This window comes from Oculina patagonica, chromosome 4, assembly GCF_052425735.1.
Source record: "Oculina patagonica isolate OP01 chromosome 4, crgOcupat, whole genome shotgun sequence".
NCBI lineage: Eukaryota > Metazoa > Cnidaria > Anthozoa > Scleractinia > Oculinidae > Oculina > Oculina patagonica.
The window spans coordinates 62,501,938-62,518,067 of record NC_135761.1 but is presented as its reverse complement, the minus strand read 5'-3'; the positions used below and the strand labels follow the sequence as shown (position 1 = coordinate 62,518,067).

At 38.9% G+C, this 16,130-nt stretch overlaps 3 protein-coding genes across 3 annotated transcripts in view; 2 read left to right on the top strand and 1 right to left on the bottom strand.

Moving 5' to 3' along the window:
- The window catches only part of LOC144650994 (bile acid-CoA:amino acid N-acyltransferase-like), a 19,900-nt gene that overhangs the window by 1,874 nt on the left and 1,896 nt on the right, over positions 1-16,130 (bottom strand). The gene's annotated exons all lie outside the window — the stretch shown is intronic.
- On the top strand, positions 1,339-5,231 carry LOC144650996 (uncharacterized). The gene is made up of 3 exons (XM_078510847.1): positions 1,339-1,417; positions 1,519-2,934; positions 3,506-5,231. Exons 2-3 carry the CDS (start codon positions 2,196-2,198, stop codon positions 3,850-3,852), a joined length of 1,086 nt encoding a protein of 361 aa, XP_078366973.1. The 5' UTR covers positions 1,339-1,417; positions 1,519-2,195; the 3' UTR covers positions 3,853-5,231.
- On the top strand, positions 8,700-12,529 carry LOC144650997 (uncharacterized). The gene is made up of 3 exons (XM_078510848.1): positions 8,700-8,871; positions 9,233-9,986; positions 12,102-12,529. The coding sequence occupies exons 2-3, from the start codon at positions 9,290-9,292 to the stop codon at positions 12,467-12,469; spliced, it is 1,065 nt and encodes a 354-aa protein (XP_078366974.1). The 5' UTR covers positions 8,700-8,871; positions 9,233-9,289; the 3' UTR covers positions 12,470-12,529.

The following is a 16,130-nucleotide window of genomic DNA, read 5'->3' as shown; positions in this document are numbered from 1 at the left end:
CAGTTAATCCCAATTTGTGATTTTTTTTTTCTATATAATTAAAAACGAAAACTGTACGTAGGTTAAAGATTAATTTTATTTTCTCGTGTTAAAAACAATATTTTACTTATTCGCTGCGATTATTAGTAAAATATTGTTTTTCCACTCGAAAATAAAATTCATATCTTCAACCAACGCGTAACATCCTCTATGCATATTAGTTGGACTTGATATTTGAACAATAAGATCCAAGCTTTATAAAAGTTCTCAATTTGCCATTTGTTCCAATCTTCTTTGGCAAGCTTAAGGTGTCGACAATCTATCTTAAATTTGTAATTTAATTTTTTTTTTTGCTTCAGTCATTTAGACCGGTAACATATGTTTTATTTTGTTCCTTGTTGATTTATTTTTGTCCAGGGTGTCAAGTTTATTTCATGGGCAAACCGGCCTCGCACTATCATGTAGCGTATATCGATTACAATCCGGCTATACGTTGAGAATACTGAGGTATTTGTTTATTCGATGTCAACCGGCAGTTCCCATAAGTTTTGACGTCAGAATGGCGGAGAAACAGTAGATAATCTAAAATGCAAAAAAGATGATAACCAATGTTTGTATAATTAATTTTTTTATGTATGTATAAAAATAGATTGGAAATCATAAATGTAGTCTATAATACACTTAGTTGTTGATGCAAGATAACTTTATTTGTTGGAATACTGTATTGTTAATTTTGTGTTTTTCCGGCCGTATACATTCAAGCCCGGCCGTATACATTCAAGCACGAAAAAAAGTGAGCGCGCTTAAACGGATCGTAAATTTACTTTGCCATTTCTGAATAAGAATCCCATAGATAAAAATCTGTGTAAAATCTCTTTTTTTTTAGCCATCAAATTTTGACGATTGAACATTGAAACGATTACCTTATGAAAATCGCCCATTTGAATTGAAATCTTACTTTACACTGGAACCCCTTCAAAACACAGCATTTGTTGCTTATAAAGTGCTTCCTTTTATAATCTTCGGCAGTTTGTGTTTACGTAAATACGCTTTGAATAAATTAGCATAGGATCATTGTATGGATTTTTATTGAATAAGACGAAATTTCGCTTGCTGATAGGCAAGAAAACGTTTTTGCGGTTCTTGAAAAATATCGCCAATTCCTTTAAACGAACCCAGCCAAATCTTTCGGTTTAAACCCTGAATTTTTCAGGAATCACTGGTTAATTTGAAAACTCTCTCTTTACTTAGATTTGTTTATTTAATCTCCACAAGACCATAATCAGCGCGTACACAATTTCCCTCAATGTCTTATTCATAAGGCTAGCTTCCATCTCCGTTTGACAGCTCGGTATAAAAGCCATTGTCATTAAATATTAACAAACATCGAAGTTTTTTGCGTCCTTCTGTTCGAAAATTCGAACGAGCTCCCAGAAAGGTTTGTGTAAAAGTTTAAATACGCTCTTTACTTTACTTTTTCACGAAATTTTCGTTTAAATCTCTAAACTAATTTTTATTTCGCTTGTCTTGCCATTGCAGCTGGCGATTGTCAAGTGTATGTTGGCCAGAGGATAAATGCAAATTTCGCCGGGATCAAGATTGTCAAGGAAAACTTAAAACACACGACTTGTGTATCGACAAATTTAATCAAAATCACGACTGGATCTTAAAAAGAAACGAAGGTAGCCGAAAGAAAATTTTAAAAGGCGTATTCAAGAGTCAGCAGCGTGGTTACTCGCCAAGAAACCGACGGGTCAACTTCATGAAAACTGCCGAAGGAAAAAAAAGCGACCATGGTTTATTTGATTAAAGAAACATTGGATTGAATACTTTGTTTTGAGATTGTAACAAAGTATCTGGCTTCATTGAAGGAGAAATTTGGGAAACAAAGCCTATATCGATCATTCTTTCAGCCTTTTCGCAAATCGAAGTAAATCCTACAACAAATCTCGCGACGAGTTGTGACAGCCCTACGGCGGCCATCTTGTTTCATCTGAGGCATAAGGTCATCGACAGTGTGCAGAAGTTTCGACGAAATCTTCGCTAACAATTTCAAAGAGAGCCTTCGGAAGACAACATTTAACTGAGAAATACAGTCAAAGGGCCTGGTTTAAGACTTAACCGAAGGAAAAACGCATAGCAATAACACTTAACAGTTGAAATATTATATTCAGGTGGATTACATCTGTGAACTGAGTAAATAACAAACTGCCGTAATGTGTTGCTCGTGTCTTTGTAGCTGCATCCAGTCGTTTCTTTCAAATTGCTGCAAATGCCTTGGGAAAAGTTGCATGGCAATTTGCCGCGGCATCTGCCGTTGCTTCTGTAATGCTGTTTCCCCTGGTTGTGGATTCCTCTGCCAAATCATTCTCTACGCCTTGTTCCAAGGTTTCAACATTGGCACTGATGTCGGCGTTTTCCTGGAAACGTCTGCAACGTATGCTCGCTGTGACGAGCTCTCAACCGCGACGCTGCAACCCTTGAGCAACGACACAAACTTCACGCGCCCGTATTGCGTCGCGACGCCAAACGCTACCCAGGCGTTGCTAGGCGAGAAGGCGGCAACGCTGGAGCTCCTTGAAGGCGTTTTCTTCTTCTTTATTTGCCTCTCGGGCGGGATATACGTTGTCCATATTGTGGTGCTGTTCCCGAACACATGCAAGCACTGGGGAGATGAAAACTTCGAGAACATGGTCAGCGACGCTGCGCCTTATTACCAGAAGATTCTACAGATTCATACGCTGTTTCTTTTGGTAGAAACGCTGATTCATGACGTGCCCATGTCATGTCTGGCAGTCGAGCTATGCGCGCAGATGTGGGGAGCTGGTGGTATCAACTGCTGGGAGTGCGCCAAAACACCAGACGAGGTGCCCCTTGAACCGCAGGCGCTGATCAACTGTGAGTTGTGGTTAGGGCTTCTGCTCGGCTCTATAGCCATTGTCAGCATCTATAAGGGTAAGTTTAGACTTTACTTTAATGCCTTTTACATGTAATTGCTTGAATTTGAAGTTTTTAGAGGAAAATGTGTAAATCCAGGAAAAATTACATACAGAGAAAGCGAAAATATTAAACGTTTGGCATAAAATACAAACAGTAAGTAAAAGCCAAATTAAGTTTGTGAAAATCCAATTCTTCAGTTTTTGTTATGCGTACCATCTAGGAACCAAAAATTTTCCTTGAAATTTTGACCGATTACTAACTACTATTTTTTTGCACGAAATTTAGTGTTCGTAAAATCGTTGAAACACCTTTTGGTTGACTGGTTAATCAACAGATGGTCAAATTAATATTTTTTTTGACAACTGGCATTCATACCATCCCATTTGCTTGTTTAATAGTACGTCACTGCAAGATGTTTAATACTGAACGGACAACTTTGTTGTCGATAATCTAAGAATTCTACGGGATGAATTTCTGCTCTCTGCAGACCCTAAAATATCCTCTAGGAAGACTGCCTTCTCGCTTGTAGATAGCTTGTGAAGTAAAACAAGTTAAATTAATTGTTCATCATCGTTCTCATCACCAGGAATCTTGCCACTGTATGCATGGATCGGGAACCCATTCTGTTGGGCCTGTTACCCGCTCCGCGTCTGTGTAGTGCTCCCAGCTGGGTTCCTTTACTGTGTGCTGACCTTAGCCCCTGCCATGGGAGTGGCCCTTAATCGCCTGTTTGAAGTGGCGCCGCAGATGAAGGAAGAGATGGGAACCATAGCAGAGACCATTTGGACGTTTGGCTTGTTCTTTTGGGGTATCATTTTCTTGTTGACCTTCCTTTATTGGTATTTTTGTGGCAAATGCCTTTGCGCCGTTTGCCTTCCTTGCGAGAGGAAGGAGAAAGCAGAGGGCTCAAAAGGGGGATGCTTGTGCTGCTAGTGAGACGGTGGAACAAATTTTTGTTTTGTTTTGTTTATTTGTTAGTTTGTTTGCTTGTTCCGGCATCATAGTGGGGGAAGGGGAGGGGAGGGGAGGGGAGCTGTGTTGGATGGGGAGGAGAAGGGGATGGTGAGGGGGAGCGGAAGGAAAGTAGGTATGTTGCACCCAAGCCACATTAGTCATCTGTTTATGTCCATTGCTTACAAAAGCAATGCAAGTTGTTACTTTTGAGACTGTGTTTTGCTTAACTGGACGGAACTTCTTATGTATAGACCCCGACCCTCTTTCCCCATAAAAAAATGCAAAGCAAAAAGAATAAGGAAGAAAACAAAACAAGCAAAGAAAGAAAGTGAGTATAACGTATACAAAAATGTTTGAAATAAATGAGGCAGTAAATGTCCCCAAGACATCCAATGTCATCTAGAACTGACACGCTCGGTGAACATGGGGAAAGCGGATTACTAGGGATAAACAATTTAATTTTGTTTTATCAATAGCGCCTCACCAAAATAAATCAATGAAGTTAGAAAAAATGACGAGGACACAAAAATACAAAAAAGTTAAAAGTTAAAATAATAAAAAATAAAACTGGCAAGTGAAAAAGATAGATTTAATAGTTTGTTCATTTGTTTTCGTAAAGCGCTTTGTAGACCAAGGTCCGCGCCGCCGATCTTTGTTATTTATGCTTTAAATTTTTTGGCGTTTGTTTAGTTCCAGTAAATGGGACAATGGGTCTTGGTCTTGTAAAATGCCGCTTCTTGTTTGAATAGTATAAATAGATTTAATTTGCACGTTTTTTTTTACAAATTCTTTTAAGTTTAGAAATATCATTCTTATTTTAACGTTTTGATGTCTATAATATCATTTTTGAGGAAATATACATAACAAATATACAGCAAATTCGTGACTGCCAAAAGCGAAATATAATTAAGTTATTAGCCATTTATTTTTGAAAATCCATGTAAAGTGTATCTTGTAAAGACATTGATTTTTATTTGACCAGGCATGGGCCATGTCTAGTTTTTAAGGAATTCAAGGTAGTATAAGGTAACTAAATTAAGCAAGGCAAATATCGAGCTATAATATACTTTAGTCGTTTAAGTACGATTTGCTTTCCAAGTTATACCTAGCAATGTGAGGATTTATGTATGCATTCATAATTTCTCCCTTTAAACTAGTTTTCCTCGGTCCGACAAATGTCACGTAAATGTGAGCTATTTTCATTATGTAGTGTGGAATACATAAACAATTCAGAGGGCTTTAAAATAATCGTAAGGGGAGTTAAGTTATAGCTATATATTCAGTAATTAGTATATACACACTCAGTGATCTTGGTGTTTCAAGCAATCTGATTGGTTCGCTATCTCGGGCTAATGAACATTATTATTCAACACATGCGCGCGCTGCCCAAATATGGTCAAAATGTTCACGATATCTGTCATCCGTACATAACAGATATCCTGCGATATACGTAGGTTGCGAAGATTCGTCCGAAATCTTGTAAAGCGGTCCATAATTACAGTTTTTCTTTCTGCAAAATGTGTTTCGTTGACAATTTGTTGAATAATAAAACAATTATCCTGCTCAATCTTGCGGAATATCGTCTGATTTTAGCCAACTCGGCCTACGGCCTCGTCGGCTAAGTATCAGGCGATATTCCGCGCGATTTCGCAGGATAATTGTTAATTATTCACTCCCTACGGAGTGAATAATGCTTGATCCAAACTGAAACAAAATGGCCGGCGTAAACTCGCGTTTCGCCGGCGTTTCTGAATCGCAAATACTAAGAATACAAGAAGATGCTGAACCAGAAAAGACAAAAAAAGGCTAAGAAATTTGGCCTGATGGTTTTCAAAGTAAGAGAAGACTACATATTTCGCAATTTGCAGCACAATGTCCACACAACTCGAGTACTAAAACGATAAACAATTGCTTACCGTCAAGTCGGTCTTCGCACGGCATCGGCAGAAATGAATACCGCAGATTTATCGGCAGCAACATCAAGTGTTATTCAACCAAGATCCTCCACAAATATTCAGGAAGAAGTCTTTGTGCAAGAAAACATCCAGTTTTCACCACAGTTCTGCAGACATTCAGTAAGCTTATAATCCAAACTTTCAGGTGGATCCTTCGCCAACTGCTCTTTCAATTTTCAATTCAAGTGAACTTCAAAAGCTTTGATTCAACGGTCAAAATGTTTTGCAAGCAGGTTTTTGATCAGATTGCAGGTTTGAGTGGTGTTAAAGGACCATTTTGCTAGATTGTGACGAGGATTTTATCGAAGATTAACTAGATTTGCCATGTTTGAAGATTCTGTAAACTGTTTCGCGCATGTCGGTTAGTGCCGCTTATATGTACGTTTTCCACGCATGAATTGAGAGGTCAATTAAATCGACTTTAAATGGTTTCCTTCTGAAAACTTTGAGATCGCTTGTTGTTGAGATCACTTCGTGTGTATATACTAGAACAATCATTCTTTGAAATCTCGGTGAATAGCGGCAGAATATTCACCTCGATTTCAAAGAATAATTGTTAAATATCAGCTAGTCACTAGGCGTTCTCTCTTGGTTCGGTGACCGCGTAGGCCCAGACTCCCTTGAGCCGAGCACGCCAAGGGACTAGGCTGCTTAAACAGTGTTGTGTGTAGCGGTTGTCGTATATAATTAATTATAATTAAGTCTATGTAATTTTTATAGGTCTGTAAACTATGTTATTGACCTAAAATGATGTAATAAACCTGAAACTATGACAGCAATAGGATAGAACTTCCATTCTCGGAGTTCAATTGCAAAAGACCGCAATCATAGGACGGCTATATGCAATGTGTTTTGGTAGCTATGGCTATAGAACCGCGCGTGTGCACTATGTGCTGACCAATAGTAGCAGAGATTTAGTTTCCAGCTAGTGAGATGCTAGTCTACGCAGCTCTCGTGGTCTACGTGAATTTTCCCGCTCTATTTTCAATTGGTTGGTGACAATTCGGTTATAATAAAAAGAAATTTTTTGGTTATAGCAAACTTATGTTTCACAGGATATCGTGATATCTTGTGATAAAAATGGTAGAGAAATTCGTGCAATTTCAGTTTCTAGCTCGCTAGCTTTCCAGTAAGCTGTCTTGATACCGCTTTCTGCTATTGGCCAGTACTAGCGTAGGATGCGATAACCAGAGACGACTCTCTGCGGGTTGTGATTAATGGCCGCCACGAACTCGTAAAAAGGCTATGCCAGCTATGCTGACTCATCAATTAGGTAGTTTGAAAGACGCAACTGAAGCAAAATTAAGGAAAGAGCTAATATTTAGCATTGTTTGTTGTATTGTTATTGTGCTGTATTTAAGATAAAAATTAATTGTTGTAAAAGTGTGTAGACTTCTGTGTATAAAATCAGTGTAACTTACGCAAAAACAATAAATTATTATTTTCAAAATCATTGAATAGTGAATATTATATTTTTATGTAGTGAAAGTAACTCTTGGCTGTAAAATAATCCAGTCCTAAATGTCGGGATTCAAGACAAGATTCGAGACATTGCTAAGATATCCCAGCTTTAAAGCCAAGTTATTAGTAGCTAAAGATATTCCTTAAATCAGGGACCGGCTGTAACTCAGACTATAATCGTAAAAAATGGAAGTTTTTTAAAATCGTACATGAATATTGAAGATGTCAATAATGCAAAATTTGACTTATTTTATGCCTTCGCCTACGCCCACCCGCCGTTCAGTACAACGTCCCTCGCAGCTTCTTGTTTGCCAAGGATCCCGCCAATAAACTATCGCGTCAACAAACAACAAATCTTTATTTCGTGTCCAGAAATTAGAATGAAGATTAATACATACAACGTGAAAAAAATTACAGTGAAAAAAAAAGAGAGCACGGCCACTTAGAAATAGCTAAGGCTGATCGAGCTAAGTGGCTGGGCCAAGCGAAAAAGAAGTTGCAATTAAGTTACAAAGTATAAAAAAAAGAGACACGATTTTCATTCAAGCACACACACAAGGAACGAAAAAAGAGAGAGAAGGAAAAAAATAATAGATGTGCACACAAAAAAATGAAAAATAAAGTACATCAATATACCAGTCAGAAGTTAGAGGTAATCAATTCTTTTAAGAGATTTTTGAAACAAGCACGAATCTTAGAATTAAGTGAGCCATCAATGGATTTCCAAACTTAAGCACCGAAAAAAACGAACAAAGCGCATCATCGCTACAGTTTTCATATGTCTTCCGCTATAAATGCTCCGTCGGTCAACGTTCTGTCTGTTTCCCGCCATACTTGCCACGCGCATCATAGAGAGTCACGGGCAACACGCGCGTGGGAGAAAGAACTCGCGTGGGATAAGAGCTCGTGGCTCGTTCTTTGCAACCTACTCGCGCACTCACTCTGGCGATCGAGAATCTCGAAAATCTGCCTGCTTTTCTTGATTATGTACACAAATAATACTTGTATCTGAATAAATGTGACAATCGAGCGAGCTGAACTTCTCCTCCTCAAATGATTCCCTATTGTCATCAAGATCTAATTTCTCCTTACATCTTTAATAGGGACGCAATACATTGTCAAGCAGTCATGTAATGAGAATTGATCTGAGCAATCAACATAGTCTTTCAGTTGGATTGTTGCCTTGCATGTTAAACCACTCATAACAATAAGGTATCAAGCAAACACTAAAACATTTTTACGCCTATTCAGTTGAATAATGTTACTATTTCTGCGTTCAGAGCGGAAGGTAGTTTATAAATTCGGAAAAATTGGAACTATTCAGTTCTATTCTCTTTCAAGGTCACGCTCGAATTCCTTAGCAGGCGTATGCAAATATTTTGTACTTCTTCTCATCGGATCAATACACTGTTCACTTCACGGTCGCTTGAGTCCGTCGCTTTCATTTGTATAAACATAAGTTTTGTTTCTACAAGAGTTTTGTTACCTTGCCAAAACTTGCTGTAGTTTCCTTGGATTTAGAACAGACAACAAGTTAACATTGCTAGTGCTTCAAGCTGACAAGCATTCTGTGGATTTGAAGGTATTTTTTTTTCTTTTTTATACGTAGTATTAAATTATGCGATAACGCAAATACTTGAAAGTGAATAATACCTAAATAGAGTTGTTGAAACATACACACGTACAGATCTGTGGTAGAAACCAACAGCAACTTGACACTGTAAACTTGCAACGACTACAGAGAATCGAAAGAGAGTCATGGAATCGATAATCAATTGTTGATTTGATTCAAGACGTCATTAGCTGTTAATTTAGTTGAAGGATTTTTATGGCAAATATTGATCAGGCAGTAATTGTCATCCAGAAGTTTGTATAGACTTATGCAATCGCGGTCCAGATTAATTTCGCTTTAGTTTGACCATATACTTTTTATTTCTAATTAGATCATCAAAACTCTCCACTCCCAAACTTAACTTCGGCTGATTTACAAGGAATTCAAGATGGCGGATCGACTTTGTGAGTTGTGTATAGGCTGTTGTTCAGCGATTTGCGCCGTATTCTGTCGTGAAATGACAATGAAGACCTCATACATTATTCAGTTCACCGTTTACAGCGTTTTACAAGGATACAACGTAGCCTCAGATATAGGCATGTTTTTTGACGTGTTTAACGCTGTGAAGAAATGCAATGAACTCGAAAGTAGCTCATCGAACATTAATGGCACCCAGGTTGATCCGGGAGGGACAAAAGTGATTTACTGTAGAGAACCAGGCAATTATACATTGTCTGATCTTGACAAGCATATAACTACGCTGGAGATTCTACAATGGTTTTTTCTAATTTTTGCTGGAATCGGTGTGGGACTTTATATTGCACATCTGTGCACATTACTTCCAAATTTATGCAAGCATTGCCATGATCCAGAATTTGAGCACGAAGTTGCTTCGCTCGACACGCCGAAATATTACCGAAGTATTGTCCACATTCACACCGTTTTCATGTGCCTGGAGACGTTTGTACACGACATTCCAGTTTCTTGTTTGGCCGTGGAGCTGAGTGTGCATTACTTTGGGCCAGCAAACTGTTGGGAATGCGCAGTAAGTGCCAGCTCGATTCCCGCAGAACTCTCTCTGAGTAGGAGCAGCCTGTGGATTGGGCTTAAAGTGTCCGCCGTGGCATTAATAACTATTTATAAAGGTAAGGCGAGTTGAGATTTATCAGCATTTAAGTATTAATGTATTGCGCAGTTTAAACTTCAGTTGAGTGTCGAAACCAGTAATTCGCATTTGCTTTGGTTTTGCATAATTACACTTAATGATTGGTTTAAAAAAGACTCGTGTACTTTCAGAAGTGAAACCAAAACCAATCGTAACTCGCTCACACACGTTTTTCCGCGCTTTGTGCCAGCTACATGTATTTACTTCGAGTTTTGATTGGTTCACTAGATTAAGTAACCAACAACCAATTTTCTGGCCAGAAAAACTGCTCATAATTAATTAAAAGTTTCAAAAGAAATGGATCTTGTTTCAGTGAGCAGAGTGGGGGTTAAAGTAAATTTTTGGTTTTCATCCTACTTTAAGCTTCAGTCCGACTCCTTGCCCACACTAATAAATTGCATAGTCTCTAATTTGAGAAGGAAAACTCGCCTAGATCGTGAGTATTTAAACTTTTATGCCTCGCACTGAGTCCATCCAAGTTCAGGGCCTCTGTCTTTCCGAGGTGTTGTTGTTTTCTTGTTTCTGAACTTAGAATTACTTAAGACAGACCGCAAAAAGGCACCCAACAATGCATCAAATAAACTTTTAAATGCAGGGAACCACACAACGCAGAGTAAAACCTAGTACTTTTTGTTGCTGGATCTCTTTTTGCAGCAATGCTCGTACCAGACGTCACTGTAAAGTGTAGAAAAACAAATTAAATTGCAAGGCTGGCACTACGGCAAGGGCACTTTTAATGAACCATTATAACATAGCTAGCAGAGCCGCGCAATCAAATTCAGTATACGTAAGCGTGCTCAAAATCGCGATGGAGCACGCTGATGACGTTATCGACGAGTGAAAATCTCACTGAGTAAAGCTCATACGCTGTGTTTAGCGAAAGCGATGACATATTATCTTCGGAATATGAAAAGTGAATCCATTCAATATTTTTCCAAGGATACAAGCTACAAGGTAAGCTGTTTCTTATTACGAGACGGAGAGCGAAAGAGAAAATAAATTCGATTTTGCCGTCAAAGTTGTTTGTGCGCTTTACTTCATTCAAAAAACAACAACTAAAGTGCGAGTCTCGAAGGACGAAAATCATTTTTTCACTGCCCTAACGTGGAAGAATGGGCCAACCATGAATGACAACAGTTGGATGGCACTAAAAACTAGCTGCCTGACGAAAGTTTTCGCGTTTTAATCATTACACCAAAGCGTCTACGGCTCTGTTGTGATTTTGCCGCTCGGGAAAAATTTACTTCATCGGGCGCTTCATTCAACTACCGTTTTCAAAAAATAAATGTGTATTTACATCAATTACAAATACAATCGGTCCACAAAAATACTTAAAACTAAGCATGGAACCGAATTCTTTGACTCTTTTAACCCTTGTTATCTGTTCGGCTGTTCGAGGTTGTTTTGTTTTAATTTTCTTCCACTCGGCAGTATAAACATTTTAATTTTAATTCAGCGAAAACTAACCTCAGAATCAACAGCAGTATTTGCTGTTTTCGTTATTTTTTTTCCTTCGCTCTGCCACCGTATAAACTTACTCAATTTATCAGCCATTTGACACAAACTGCTCCAATCGTGTAAACTTGTACATGTGTAATTTATTGCTCGACCGCTTAGTTTATGTTCTCACACTGCACACAATAAACACAGTTTGTTTTTTCCCGCGGCCGATTTTGATGCACAATTCCACCAGCAATGTTATAAAACAATTGGTTCATGCTTTTAGCTGTGCTCCATCGAGTTATGGAGCACTTGGGAAGTTTGGAGAGCACTCAAGAAGCTAGAGTTGCCCTCGGCTATCGCCTCGGGCATCTCTTACGCTTCTTTCGTGCTCTCCAAACTTTCCGCGTGCTCCATAACTCGATGGAGCACGCTAAAGCATGAACCAATTGTTAAATATTTCGACTAGTACAACTAGTACAATTAGTATTCTAAAATCGCTAGAACTGACGCTGATTTTAGAAGACCAGTTGTACTAGTTGAAATATTGTTTTTTTTTTTTTAAAGTGCCGTTGCTGTAGTGCCAACTGCAATTTAATTAGTTTTTCTACAATGCATTTAACTGATAAACGTTTCTTTCTTTAATTATCCACAGGGATCCTTCCGCTGTACTTCTGGATTGGGAACCCATTCTGCTGGAGCTGTTATCCCTTAAGGTTCCTGATAGCTATGCCAGCTGGACTTGGCTTCATGGTGATGGTCCTGGCTCCATGTATGGGCATAGCCAAGCTCAGAGTGATGGTAGAGGTCCCGGATTTGGAGAGTACAGTTGCTGGGCCTTCTGACATCATCTTTATGATAGGCCTGGTATTCTGGGTTATACTCATTGTTGGCTTCTTGGCGTACAAGATTTTCTATAGTTTTATTATGGAGCTGTGTCCCTGCCTCGCTTGGTGCCAGGATGACGACAAGAATAAGAAAAAAGATAAAGAGGAAAAGACAACGGGCTGCTTGTGCTTCTAGTCACGTGTGACTAATAAAAAAGGCAATCAAATGCTCAGGCTAGTCTGAGGTAAAAAACAAGCAAACAAACAAAAACGCTTGACTTTACGCGCTCAATTCAAAAGTCGTCTTTGCAGAGATCCGTGTGGTATTTCGATTGCCTGTTACTCGCGGAAAAAACTTCATAACCAAGCAACAATGAATCACAGATTTTTGTAAGGATACTGTAACTGTATGGAATACTTAATTCCTGGGTAGACTAACCCTAGAATTTATAACTGTTTTAAGATAAGGCGTTTAATGGATAAATACAAGTTTATCTTTTTTCGTGTAAGACTGCACTGGACTTTTTGGCGAGTAGCTCCTTGTCATGTGAATGTTTTGGTAATGTTTGTTGTTGTTATAATTAAATTTCCTGTACATGGCTTCGGCGAAGAAGGGTTCACACGAATAGGAGGAAACGTATCAGCTTACTGTCAGTTTAACCGATTAGGCAATGGGGTGGCAGGGACGGCGGAGCCGGGGGGGCTGGGGGGGCTTTAGCCCCCCCCCCACTTTTATCGAAAAAATAAAGACTTTTTAAGAGAAGAGTCTCTTAAGCCCCCCCCACTTAAAGTCACTAGTCAGCCCCCCACCTGGAAAACTGCTCCGCCGTCCCTGGGTGGGGGTGGGCAGCCGATGTAACGTTAGCAGAGAGCTTGTTTTCCGATGTAGCCAAGAGTTTCTTTTCATTTTCTTGTCAAAGCAGGTGATAGAAATTTTTCGATTGTGTAGTACAATTGTCTGTTAAATGTTCGTCTCTTAAGAACAGTTAAGTGTTTTAGTAACTAAAGAACGAGAGCTTTTGAGTATTTTTAAGTCTGTGTAAATACTGCGACACTGAAATTATTTTTGCGTATTGAAAATAATAGAATTAATTAAAAAATAATATTCAGAACTTATTGTTTATGTGTTTTCGTTTTCAAACCTTCCTCCGGGGTCGCGGTAGTGGTGGGTGGGGAGGGTTTGGGAGTCAAGAGGCTAGGCTACTCAATAGCTACAGGAAATTTCCCTCCTGGTAAATTCTGGTACTCTTACAAGTAAATTACTCTACTCACTGATATTAACCTGAGCTGCATTGATGTTGTACTTTACCGAGAATGGTTAAAAAACTAAAGAAATGTGTAGTCTACATCTTTTATAAAATAGTTTCCATTATCACATGTTTTGTTGCAATAATGACCAATAGCTAAGCAGGAGGCGGGATCAACCGGGTGTAGCAAAGGCGGCGGAGCGTTTTGGAACGTGGGGAGAGGGAGGGGGGATAAGACTGGTTCAAAAATTCTCGGCAGGTTTTCATATTTGGAAAAACTTTTTTCCGTTCTAGCAACTGTTTGTTTTCTGAGCAGTTTATAAACCGAAAATTTCCGAAGATCCTCCGATTGTTGTTCTAAGGCCAAACGAACGTTTTCGATCATTTTTCGAACTTTTCCGAAAGTTAACGAAGTTTCGAAGATGTTTGAACTTAATAATAATAATAATAATAATAATAATAATAATAATAATAATAATAATAATAATAATAATCGATATTTTAACAGGGTGACCCCTTCAGTCGCAGGACTGGTATCAACGGGGGCCCTGTGTAAAATAAAACAAATTAAAGTAAAAAAGAGTATGTATAAAATATCTATCTATCTATAAAAACTACTTTAAAGAGATACCACTAAAATGCTAAAAAAAAAAGTTAAAAAGTTTAAAAGAAGTACTAGTGTTCTCATAAAAATAAATAAATTACGAATTAAAAATGTTCTAAAAATAACCTAAGAATAAAAAGCAGAGATAGCTTGGAAACGTTCCTTTGGCTGCATAGTCTTAATGTTCGTCGGAAGACAATTAAAAATGGATGCACCATGATAATAAAAAGACTTTTTAGCGACATCTAAATGAATGTTTGGAAGTATAATGTCAGTAAAAGACGATCTAGTGCATCTCTGATTTAAAACATGTTGCTTGTCGCCCTGGCTACGTAACAGGAAATAGTCTTTAAAATATGAGGGAACGTCTCCGACCAAGCACTTGTTAACTAACAGTGCACAGTGCTTTTCCATAGTTTTTGTAAGAGGCGGCCAACGTAGGTTCTTACTTACGAGAAGGAATATCTTGATAAACCAATTTTACGCTGCGCTCGAGAGTTTTCCGGCACCAAAACGTGGGGGGCTGAGCCCCCCAAATTTTTGTTTAGGGGGGGGGGGGGGGGCAGGCCCCCTGATCCCCTGCTTCGCCGCTTATGTGTAGTGAAGTGAAATTTACCCAAAGCCAGGAACGGAACAAACTTGAGGGAAAACATAATGCCCTTTTCACGAGACTACAAGACTATGGTCATTCCAATGCTTTAAATGTTTCAAACCGACCCATTTTTTCGAGCCAACGTGGCTAGTCGAAAAATGGTATTCAAGTAGGCGGGAGAGGTGGGGGGGGGGGGGGTTTCTTTTTTAATCGACCGACCGATCGACCTATCTTTATCGGAAGGGAGGGAATGTTAGGAACGAAAATAGGGATAGCGTTTTTGCAAAAGGGTATGATATAGTCCAGTCCCTGAACTCTCTCTTCCGCGCGCGTTTATAGGGGCTGAACCCAGGCGCGCGAAGAGAGAGTCCAGGATAACTTGCATGCGCATGCGCTAGTTTTCCCCCCAAAATTGGGGGAAAAACCATATTTGGCAGCCCTTTTGAAAACGCGCACGCACAGATGACGAGTTCAACTACGCGACCGTGTACTAAAGCAGGATCACCGGAATAACTTTAAAAAGCCTAGCTTTGCAGTCAGTGTCTGCTAAAAGCTAACGGTCAAAACAAAAATCGCTATCCGTCAACTATTCCTAGTATGTTGTAGCTGTTTATTGAATTTGTTTTGAATGCAATGAAGCACAGTTTTTTTCTTGCATTTATTCGCGCACTCGGGTCACGTAGTTGAATTCGTTATTTGAGCGAGCCAGTTTTTAGCCTAGCGCGCGCGTCCCAAGCTGCAAGCAAGTGACGCCACACTCTTCGCTTCTGATTGGTTCGTTCTGAGCATGCGCATGCAAGTTATCCTGGACTCTCTCTTTGTGCGCCTGGGTTCAACCCCTATAAAGGGCGCGTGGAAGAGAGAGTTCAGGGACTGGACTAGGTATGATAATGAAAACCTGTGTATCGCCTGGCGAATCGTGAGTAGTGTCTGTAGTTCTAAATTCCAGTTGACTTCCATAGATAAAGCGACTAGGCTTCATGGTGCGACATAATGCAAAGACAATAATAATAATAATAATAATATCTTTTATTTAGACACGATAAATTTACAGCATAGCTGATGTGGTCGTGTTTAAGTTACCTAAGAAATAATCATAACAAAACTAACACTAAGATAAATACGAATACTAACTAAACTTATTTACAATATACAAGATATTTACAATATTTACATGCACTAGCCTATTTACAATTTACTATTTACAATATCGAGATTTTTGATGGCCTTTAGTTTCCTATTGAAGGAAGCTAAGCTTTCTTTAGCCCTCCAGGCATTGGGCAAATTATTCCACCTTTTTGCGCCAATGTATGAAACTGATTTCAGTTTAAGGTTAGTTTTTGGCTTGGGCAAGACTAAGCAGTTCTGACGTCTCAGGTCATATATACTATGCTGCTTCCGAAAAACTTTTTCC